At 37.6% G+C, this 12,069-nt stretch overlaps 1 protein-coding gene across 1 annotated transcript in view; it reads left to right on the top strand.

The window, feature by feature from the left end:
- eys (EGF-like photoreceptor maintenance factor) overlaps positions 1–12,069 on the top strand; it is a 266,834-nt gene that overhangs the window by 232,421 nt on the left and 22,344 nt on the right. Inside the window, exon 44 of the mRNA XM_084736538.1 lies at positions 81–304. Coding sequence (XP_084592664.1) covers positions 81–304 — 224 coding nt within the window. The remainder of the gene's footprint in view (positions 1–80; positions 305–12,069) is intronic.

Here is a 12,069-nt window from a genome sequence, read left to right as displayed (position 1 = left end):
GGAGACATATATTGTATGATTTAGTGTGATTTACTAAACGATAACACTGATCACTGGCTTTCCACCATTTTTTCTTGCAGGGAACCTTTGGGCCCATATTTCTTGGGGATGTTTCATCCCACTGGGAGATGCATGACGGGAGCACAAAGGGAGCGAGGAGATTCATTGGATGTATCCGGGAACTTCAGGTCAACTCAAAGGAGATTTACCTGGTGGGTGAGGCAGTGAGAGGGAGAAACATCAAGAACTGTGACCCACCTGTCTGCCAACACCTTCCCTGTCGCAACGGAGGAACCTGTGTCAGGTAGGTCACCTTTTACATTACAGAAAAATTACTTAACTACCTTTAAACTTGAAAGCAATTAAGATTATAAAATGGGAGCCTATATGCATTCAGTTGGTGTTGCAGAAAATCATTTTTTTCCCCATTTTCTTCAGATAATATTAACACTTTGACACAGCAGATCATCCACACACAAAAAAAGAGTGATGAAGCCACTACAAACTCTTTTGAATGTTTTTATTCTTGATCCTGATTCATGGTCCATTTTGCACAGCTGATATTGCAGCTCAGAACACCAATTAGAAAACTGATTAGTCTATCTTATTTATCATGGATAATATTCAATCAATAAAATACATTTCACTTTGATTAAGCCAAGAACTAAAGTGATTTCCACGTATCCTTCATTATAGGACAGTGTGAGACCTCACTATCATTTAAACATGATGTATTAAGTTTGATTGTTTAATGAGCAGTTGTCATATTAGAGATAAACAGCAGGCCTTGTAAGAGCAAATTAAGTCACTTAGTAATTTTCTGACAGTGTTATTCTCTTGCCTTTTTTGCAGGAAGTGTTGTTTCTGCTGTAATATATATTTTTTATATTTTTCATAGCTCTCCATTATAAAGATTTGTTCATCTTGACTGATCACGGGATCGCTCAGTCTTGTGTAGAAAATAAAAACACACAAATAACACACCATGTGAACAGTGCCTGAGGGGAAAAAGTCTGGGTTAACAAAGAAAGTAAACCACCATTGTGATACCTGTTATCTCTGATGGGGGTTTTAGGTTTTGTCAAGCCAGCTCATGCAAATAAAGCCTGGATATGTTTAGCTTCCTTCGTGGTACAGCCCTCAGAAATGAGGTGAACTAGTGTTACAGACCTGCATGCGTCAAGCAAAAGAAAGGAGTCTTTACTGGATATACTTATACTAAAAAAAACAGTAGTATGAGTGACAGAGTCATTTCACGTCCATGTTAGACCAGCTGTTTCCTAACGTCCCTGTAAAGCAGGACTGCCACAGCCAGTGTTTCTGTTGTAGGAATATATATTCCAGTTTAAATTGTTTTCCCCAATCTCTGAAAACATGAATGGAGCTGTTGCTGTGCAGTGGGAGCTTTGAGCCCACACTAACCCAGTCAGCCAGCGAATGAAATGCCAGTTTTGGCAACAGCTCCTCTTCCCAGCACCAGCTATTTGTTAATACAGAACTGTCAAGCTTATCTTATCTACTTTGGACTAATTTCAATTTAGGCGACTCTAGGCTAACTGTGCACTGTGAAATATTGGACTGGGACTCAGTATCAGCAGACACTATCATGTCATAAATTGAAGTATGAAGACCTTGATTTAGATATCCCTATGGATAATTACCATACCAGGATTTTGCTATTTTTGTTTAAGGATAATCTGAATCTGAAATTTCAGTGGTTTTAGAAGTTTTTTTTCCAGTAAAGTTTGGAATATTTAAGTCAATAACAGTGTTTCTAAATATTTTTTAATTTGATATGCACAAACTGTTACAAGGGCTGCATCTTTGCAATTTGATTAATTTTTTGGTGTCATTGAAAGTTTGAGTTCTCAGAGTTTGTAACACTGCAGCAATTAAAAATTCAACACAAAATAAATGTGCTATAACAGAAATGCAAGCAAAAAGGAAACTGCTAGCTTCAGTTTGATGGCGCCTGCCCTCCCACAGTCCAGCAACACCTCTGAGAGAAGTCAGCACAAAAAGAGAGGCCAATTAGATGGTACCCGTCTCCTGATTTTTTTTAACTTTCTGCCCTGATAAAAAATTTCAGTCCACTTCCTGCTGATGGCTCCTGTTTTTGGCTTTGATGTTATAAGACATTTAATACATACATTGTATTAAATGTCTCATGTATGTTATGTATTGCTAAAGATGGTTCACTATAAGAAGAGTAAGACAAGTACTGACAAATTCTTTTACACTAAGTCATGTCCTGTTCTGTCCCAGTTCTTTGTATAAATCTACAGTATTTTCTTATTGCCCAGTAAACATAATCTCAGGGCCAGATTTAGTCCCTTATGCTAGACCAAATATGTGAAAATCCATTCTTCCTTTATTTTCATCTAGAGCTCATCAGACTGCCATCACATCCCACTTACCAGCAATTTTGCCTGTCTTTTTAAGTATGCATTAACTGCATATGATGCTCTTTCACCTTAGGTAATCCAGAAAATAGCTGCTCTAAATGTCTTCTTCATTGTGTTATGACACTATAAATTAACAGTTGCTTTTATTAAACAGGAAATGAAAAGGGGCACCATGAATATTGGACTATGAATGGCTCTAAGAATACCAATTAAGAGCCAGTGGCATTGTGGTCACATTGGCTTGTCATGTGCGAACGAGTGGGCCTTGCAATTATCTGAGTGATGAATACGCGTTAATGCAGTATCCTCTTGAACCACACAGCATGCAGGGGTCATCCAGAGTTCACAGGGCTCTCTTCATTCTGTCAGTTGCCCTGGATCACCACAGTATAATAGAATGAAAAGGGATTTTGATTGTGGGTTCAGCTGAGGTGATTTCAGCACTGTCCTCTTTTCATGTGGTTTTCTGTTCACTTAGCCATGTAGAAATATCGATATTAAACCTGAGAGGATAATGGCCTGTGGTTGGTAGGGGATACATATATATTAGGTATTTAAGTGACATCAATGTGAAAGCCAGGCAATCTGCACAGAACTCTTTTTATTCTTCAGTGCCAGCTCTGTGATGCCAGATATCTATGTTGATTGTAAACCTCAGCTGTGGGTTGCAGACACCATGTTATTAGACAACTGTAAAGACAGCGGGTGGAAATATTTAACTGGAAATACGGGAGTTTTCACACCGTATATTCTAAGCCCAGAGCTAAGAGTTAACCCTGGAATAACTTAACCCTTTTTCGCACATACATTGTTAACCCAGGGTTAAGTTAGACCCAGGGCTATTGGATTTACATTCCCCTTCTTCTAGCTCTCTCCTCTAACCTGGCTGATTATCTTCTTCTTCTTCTAATATTTTAGCCTTTTCATACCCCTTTCTCACTAGCAACTTTTAGCCCTGGGTTTAGAGAGAGAGAGGGCTTTTTGAGTTTTCCTTTTTAACTTATGGTGATCATTTACTTTATCAGGCCGCCTATAGAAGAAATCCGGCGACCACTTTGTGTTTTCCGCCATCTAGCGGGGTTGTCATTACTGCAGTGGCATGTTGCGTCCGTCACTCTCGGTGTCTGCTGGTTGTGTCTTGAAGAGAGATTGAAGAGGGATTCTTGTGAGATATTTCATGGTTTCGGTCAAAATGTTCAATCTCGTGAAATCTTGCAGGTCTGGGGTTCCCTTCTAGACACCATATCTACTGTTGCCTGACAGTGACAGCATAGATAACTGTATTGACGAGGCTTTCAGTATCTGATGAAGGTACCTTTTAGGATGGCCATATTAATGTTTTTCAAATTTTACAATGTGGTTAGAAATTGGTTGTGACAAAAGCCAGAAATGGATAATGGAGAAGAGAAAAAGCATAAAAAGCGAGTGTGAACGTAGAAAATTGTAAACTTCTTCTTGTGACGGCTCACATTCATTCATGCTGACACTGTAAGGAGATGTAGGAGCAATGTTAACTTCCAGTACTTCACCAGATTTGTCTGTATCTGACTTTGCAGCATGCATGGTGCCAGCCTTCTGCTGGAGTCCCAGCAGCAGCCTCTGAATGCAAACAGAATATGGAATCTGTGTCATCTTAGTAGAATGAGTTTAAAAATGCCAAATGACTTGCTTTTGTTTGTTCAAACAGACAGTGACAGATCACATGCAGTGAATGTGGCATTTCATTCTCGCAGCTCTCTCGAAGGTCAAGCTGCATGTGCAGTTTATATTATGTCTAATATTGATTAATGTTGACGCCATCCTTCTGCCTCAATAATTCATAATTTGTACCACCAGATAATACACTAAAGCAGTCAGGTTTGGAACTCACATATAGTGTTGCCTAAAATATGACCAATATATTTTGACTATAGCTGAAATTATACTTTAAACCTATACTCGCTGCTTGGTGCTGAGCAAGTAGTATATTTAGGGAAAACTCGTCATGGGTTCGTCACTACAGTTGACACCTTTCATATATATGTAGTCTTGAGTCATTAGTTATATAAAAATAGAAATTGTTGCTACTTTAAAGTTTATTCAGATTATGAACTCCTCTTAGAAGTAAGAGCAAAGGGATTAACACAGAGATCACATAAATAGATCCACATTTGTTACTGAGTAGAGGATGGACATGCTTACACACACACAGCAGAATTAGTGTAGACAGAATTACTTCTTGCTAATTGGCTGCAGGAGAGACTGCGCCTTGCTCAGTGTGTGATGGTCCGGCTTCGGTGGCACACATACCCCCGTTTAGTGGTGAATTCTCCCGATGATCCATTTCGCTTCCTGCGAGTGTTCTTCACAGAGAAAGTGAAACCAATTTTATCTTAATCAGAGTTCCAGCTATACTTGTTTCAAAGTACCTATAAAATAACTCAAGGTCCAAGAAACAATTATTTTAATTCACTGTGAGAAACAAACATAGCAACCATCCTGTGTACGATTACAGTCCCTGAAGAATATTTCCAGAGAAAACTTGCTCATTAGAGAGTTTATTATATTTGTGTCTTTGAATTTTGGAGGACAAGTGCATTCAAAACAACACTGAGATGGTTTGTTTTTGGCCAAATTGATTATTTTTATACATTTTCTTGTTTAAAAATGAGTTTCTGTGTAACCTTGACATACTTAGAGGCAACTGATAATGATTATATAAATATTAAAATGACTTGGGGACAAGTCTCACATGACTCAGGATGAAAACATACAAAAACAGAAAACGCTTCTGCTTTTGATTCTCCTTTTAGACCAGACCGAACCTCTGACTCTACAGTGCAGTACAGTTAAACACAGCACAGCAGATGGAGAATAGGTCAGTTAATTTAGAAAATACTGAAATAACTGAAAGTAATCAGGATTATTTTCTGTATGAAGGTACTTTTAAAGCATCAGGACTGACATTATGCTTTATTTTCTTACTGCCAACATGTTCCATGAAAAGACCAAATTCACTACATTAGTACGTTTCACAATAATTTCCGACTTCCCTACTCTGCCTGAGGCACTCAGCCCCAAGCTCATTGGTTCCTAGTGATGTCGTAAATCTTCAAGAGAGGAGTCACAAATGTTAAATATTGAAAATACTTAAGTAATTTCCTGAGCAGCGGGGTGCTGTTGTTACTAGCAAATGTAACTCAAACTGAAGTAAATAGTGCATTTGTTGAGGACTATTTTCAGCTGTGGACAGACACAGATATTAAAGCAGCAGGACGACATGTGTGGGATTGACTGAAAATAAGCTACAGTGTCTTCACTGTGTTCATGTTGATGAGGGAACATATCAACATTACGATTCATTGATGTGTTGTTTCTAGTTTTTAAAATTGGTGTATACAAGTCTGACTTTATAATAATGCATGTCACCTTAGTATAACCTCAACTGTCATCTTGTTTTGTCTCTACGATGGTAATTATATGTTATCAGTGACGCACAGATAGACCTCGTCTGCCCTTTTTTGCCTCTGTCTACATAAGTGACCTTATTGCAAGACTTTTTTTTTCCCCTATTAGCCCATGACATAAATCTTTAATTAAATGCTCATTGTTATGTAATGTATTGTAACCGCAATTACCCAGAGCCCAAACTGACACCTTAACAGCGTTTGTTTTGTCCAGCCAACAGTCAAAACCTCAATATCGGTTAAAAATATATTCAATCTATAAAATAAATCATTTAAAGGAAAAGCAGAAACTTTGTGACACTGAAACCACGAAATGATTTCCATGGAAAATTACTTAAACATTGAATACTGTAGTAATAAATAGTTAATAGTTAAAAATAGTTTAAAACTTAATTAACTTCTGTTGTGTAGTATTTTTGTGTTAGGAGGGAGGTACAATTTCTTTTTGAGGACTTAAGAATTAAGATTGAAACAGAAATTTAAGAAACCGTAAGACTGTTAGTAATTACAGTAATTAAAGTAGATATGAGATATGAGAAATGATACATTTGTACATCTGTCAAAAAAGTCTCCAAATGCCCCTGTACTTGAGTAACAGTAACATTCTGCCTCTGGACATAAATAAATGTAAGTAATATGTAACTTTATTTTTGATCATTATGAGAGGAGTGCTCTTTTTTACTTGAGCTCTTGTCCCCTTAATGTCTGTGCACGTCCCTGGTAATGTACAGTACAACTGTCTCCAAAAATCAAATATTTCTTTTTTACAATACCAACTAAAAAGCAAAGCATAAAAGTTACCAAGACACAGCTGTCTTTGGTGGTTTGTGTCAAAGATTGGAGGAAATTAAATAAATGTGGTGTGTGCAGGTCTGTGCATGTGAGTGCAGGTGCATGTTCCTTGAAGCCATCATCTGCAGGTGGCTTTTGTGGGAAACATTGTGATCCCCAGTTAAAGGAATCTGTTCTCTTCAGTGAGGTGTAAGACGTCTCCACAGCAGTCGAGACAAAAACATCATTTTATTTTATTCATTATTTTATTCATCCAGCATCAGCCAGTCTTCAGTGTGCACATCATTTTTCACTTAATGGCTGTGTTTCCTAGTTTCAGACTTTTTTTTTTGTCTCTCGCCCCTTTGTCATGTCACTGATAGTTTGAGCTATTTTTTTTTTTTGTTTTTTTTGTCTCATTTCCTTCTTTTAAACACTGTTTCAGTTTCGGTTCTAACAACAATACAGCTCAACATTTTGCCCTTTTTTCTTTGCAAATGCTCCGTCTGTTCACAGAAATAGGTAGAGCTTTTCATCATTTGGCCTGATGACAGCTTGCTGTTGCTTCCTGTATGTGATTGTGCTAAATCACAACATGTAGTCTACATAATGGACTAGTGGTGTGTCATATCATATTGTTCACAATATACAGTGATTAAAAAAACTCATACTGTAGTATATCAAGGTAAATTGTAAACATTCTGACATATTAAGAGAATGATATTTGTCATTTTGTCTCATCACAGAATAACCTGAAATATCATGATATTATTTTAGGATCATATGACCCACCCCCATAGTGTGTAAGTCTTGTCCATTTGTGTCTGAGGAACCCTATTTAGAAGAAAGGGTTCCTCGAGGGTTCTTCGTAAGACTAAGAGTTCCATTAGGAAGCTGATTTGATAGAAAGAGTTCTTGAAGGATTTTTCTTTTTCTTTGAAGAACTCTTTCATCAGGAGTTCTTTGTACCACAATATGAAATGGTTTTGGGTTCTAGATGAAATCTTTGGACTATAAAAGGGTTCTCAATTGACCCCTTGGGTGAGTTCTTGTTGGCACCAAACCCTGGTGTAGAAGGTGGAAAGGATCTGGTTGGAACATCCAGGGAACCCTTTTTTTTTTTTTTTTGAAACAAGTGTTTGCCAAGGTTTCTCAGGTTCTCAGTAGAACCCACTGTGTGGCTTTTAGATAAAACCCTTGGAATATAAACCCCCTTGACCGTGTTCTAGATAAAACCTTTCAAATACACAAAGGTTTCGGATAGAACCACCCGAGTGTGTTCTTGACAAAAAATCCTTGGAATAAAAAAAGGTTCTCGTAGAACTGGGTGTGTTCTTGTTGGAACCCTCAAAAGTTGGAAATGTTCTGGATTGAATCTTCAGAGGCTTCTAGGTGTGATCTTTCACAGATGGTTCTAGGTGTAACCCTTTATGCTGGGTTCTATGTAGAAAGGGTTTGAAGTGGAAGTGTTTTCTACCAGGAACCAAAAATGGTTCTTCTAGGGAAAAGCTGAAGAACTCTTTATGGTTGTAGTTAGCACCTCTATTGGGAGTGGAGTGTGGAGAAAAAATATTTCAGAAAATATAACCCATCACAGAAGATATTTGAAGCTGATTCTTACTCAAATACATTTTCATGTCAAAGTATCTGTCTGAACTTGTGTAAAGGAAGAAATCTTAAATCATTTTTATTACATGGCTTTGTTAAATACTCAATTCTGATTGGTCAATTACGGCATTCTGTGGTCTGTTATTTCTGTATAGCAGAGCCTTGCTATGTATAACAGATCCATAAAATCAGTTTAAAATTAATATTTTATGTCAAATTATTGATTGTGTTGTTTTTGCATCATAACCTTATAATAAGTGAGATAACGTACAGTGAGCAGGTCATTATTGCAAAATAAAGCTCTACAGGATGATTTAACACCTGCATCACCCTGTCAGGGTTTATTTGCCATAATGACCTGCTCACTATACATTACATGTACATTATTATATTTTTATAAGACATACCTAAACATGGAGTAAATGCATTTGGTTTATTAAAGGACAGTGTTCTGTTCTGTTTTTATTTTTCCTTTTCAGCCAATGTATCAGGAGTTTTGAAATGTTAGAAAAAAACCTTGAATAAATGCACTGGCACAATTGAAAAGTGTAAAGTTTAAACATGTGAATATACTTTTAAAATGTTACAGAAAAGCGCAGTTTTCTGCAGAGTGCTGTGTGTTCTGGGTTTGGACCATAGAAATATTGTCTGATCCCAGGAGAAAAGTTCCCTCACGCTTTATACCTCCTTTCTGTAAGGATTTATTTTTTTTATTTCAAGTACCCTCTAAAGTATGCTTCTCTATTGCAGTATGTTTCAAAAGACTCTGTGATGGAGACTTAACAGACATCACCCTTCTTCACCGCCCAGGAAATGTTTGCAATGGTGCCTGGAAGAGGTCAGGGAAATATCGAACAGCCGTCTGCTAAAACAGGAGTACGTCAGGTGAATGCCATGTGTAAATTCCACTTCATCCCTTTGCTCAAATTCAGAGGACAAATAATTGAGTGAGGAGCCAGTCGTCTTTCAAATGATTTTGCCTCCCACCCACCAAGAATCATAGTGTCTGTAGTACAACGGTGTCCAATTGGCTGTTTACAATACTGGAAAGCAAATGGCATTTCAGTACCAAAGCATTTCTTCTCTATAAATAATATCTGCTAAACCCAGTGGTCCTTTTTATTCGAACAAAGGATGAAGTGGGCTAAATGCTTTCATCCCGAGAACTGAAGACTGCCATGGCAGCAGAGCCTCATCAGTGCTGTACTGTGGAAGTGTATTTGCATACCAACAAGCACTTGAAAAGAAGTGTTCTGTAAATAACTTACAAGGGATGAAATTTGAGGAATGCATGTGGCCACACCGCTTATTGTTCTAGCTGACATGGATATCATAAGCTAAGTAGTCAATTATTCATCATTTTATCTGGTACTCATTAGATTAAAAATGTAGTCTTCCTTAATAATTCATCCAGCCTACCGTGTGCTGTAGTGATGCAGGCTTTGAATGGCGTGAGAAATGGCGAGTGCCATCTTGAAGCATTTGTGATTAGCATATTCAAATTAGTTTGCAAACATTAAAACAATTTCATAATCAAAGTGATTAGCTCGGCCAAATTAAAGTAACCTTTTGTCACCCCACACATCCAAGTTTTTGATTAGGCCAATTTAAACTCAAGTGTTTTCGACTGCGCTCCTTCTCTTCCTCTGTCTCCACTCTACCTTATTGAGCCGGCAGTGTCTGCTGCTGGGTTTTAGCGCTTATAAACAAGTAATTCAACAATTCATTATCTTTCCTTGAATTATGTGTGGCTCAGTAACTTCACTGTTTTCATTTTTTTATGCTTTTGAGGATCAGACTTGGTCTATGAGGACACAAAGATATCTGTAGCTCTTGCAGCAATGAACAGGCAAAATTTCCAGTCCAGCTGATTCTTCCCCTTGCTAATGTTTAATGTTAAGCAGCTTTCAATACATCTGAAGAGAATCGTTGTTCACCTAATGAAGGTAGTGTTTCAAGGTCAATATTGTTTTGTTGTCTTTATTCTTTATTTAAATCCCCATTAGCTGCGAAAAAGGTAGCACCTACACATCCACAAAACATAAAAAATGAGACATAATAACACGTACAAAAAAGTCTCACTAAGAGCGTTGAAGACAAGTAAAAAGTCAAGTAAAAGTAAACATCAAAGCACATCAAATTTCCATGTGTTTTCTGGTCAGTTAATTGCAATGCATGCAATATATTTGCCTTAACAACTTGCTTCAACTATAATTCATACATTAAATGGGATTTCAGCCTCTTATATAAGGGGTTATTGTTGGTTATTGTTAATTAGTTTTTCCTAGTCTTTTAAAACTTGCCTTACTGAGTGCTTCAATAATCATAGTTGGTAACTTGCTCCACATTGTAATAGCTCTATAGCGTATTTCTCAGTGTGCCACCCACGGCCCAGTGGCAGCCCTCAGAAATATTTTGTGCATCCCCCAAACATGATATGAAATGCACGCATTATGTTTCAATCATCTGTGATCCATTTCAATGCTTCAACAGCCGACATTTAACACAGTACTTACCAACTGTGCCAAACTGTGCCTGCCTAAGAGTCCGTCAGGTTAGGAATGACAAGTTATAGAAAGCTACTGTTGCTTGGAACCTCATGGTATTTTGCAAGTGTCACTAAAGCATGTTAGCTAAAGTTAGCATGGACAGCTCTGCAGTTTAATGTGGAAGTGAGATGGAACAGCCACCACTGAAAAAAACAGGCTGTATGGTGGAGTAGAAAAGGAGGCTTTGGGAAAAATGGTCCAACTCTTACATCGTCAGACCTCAGAGGAGAAATAAATGATCTGCCTAATCTGCAAACAGATGAATTAGTTTCATAAGATTTCCTGTGCAGCCTGCAATCATATGCTGGCTGCCTAAATTGGCACTCTGTCATCAAAACTTTGAGAACCCCTGATCTGTGCATTACAAAATACATGTTGCCTGACTTCAATCTCCTCTACCATCGCTATAATCTCATCTTTCAAAAAGTCTTTTGCTCCATGGTTATTCCTGACTGAACCTTCATTTGTGCTTCATTATATAAAGGAAAATCACTGACTGTGAGGCAGGTGCTGTCAATTTTAAGGTTATTTGAGATTTATAGATCACAGATATCCTCACTTGGGTGGAATGTTGGAGCCTTAGATTTCAGTCACTCAGCAAAAACAGACAGACAAACATATTCACACTCACACTCACACCTACCAGCCATTTAAAGGCTCCAATTCACCTAACCTGCATGGATTGTTTTTATTTATTTATTTATTTATTTTGACTGTGGGAGGAAACTGGAGCATCTGGAGGAAAACCCACGCAATTTGTGTGTCACCATCATTTAAACGTTAACACTAACTGACAATGCAAGAGACAAATTAGCAGCGCTCACAGAACTGAAATGTGGAGACTGCAACAGGAGGTGCTCCATTAAATATTTCATTCAGGTTGTCAAAGATTATACAAATAACAATGCCTGTTCTATTCAACGCACGACAATTTTCATCTGCGACTATTATTTTGAAAATAATGGTCACACATTTGGCTGCGACAGTGTGTAGCTGTGTATCACTGTGCCTTGAAAACATCTTGAAACTGACATTAGCAGCCTGTTAATAATCATTCACTAGAAATTGTTCCTGCATTATACAGAATTCTTTTGTACTTCAATACAGTCATATCTAACAATGCTCAACTCCAGTGACAGAATGTAAATATTTCATTTCAAGAAGCCCGTTTCTCAAGGAGCAAACTACATCCTGCGGTGCTGCTGCTCCAAACACATTATTAATTTATAGATTTGAAACCCCACCAATGCTTCCTCCATCTGATATTATACCTTTCAAAGTTGTGCACGT

The sequence above is a fragment of the Lutjanus erythropterus genome, chromosome 14, assembly GCF_056507025.1.
Source record: "Lutjanus erythropterus isolate fLutEry1 chromosome 14, fLutEry1.hap2, whole genome shotgun sequence".
Taxonomy (NCBI): Eukaryota; Metazoa; Chordata; class Actinopteri; order Lutjaniformes; family Lutjanidae; genus Lutjanus; species Lutjanus erythropterus.
Note: the sequence above shows the minus strand (reverse complement) of the source record. Positions and strands in the feature narration are given on the sequence as shown.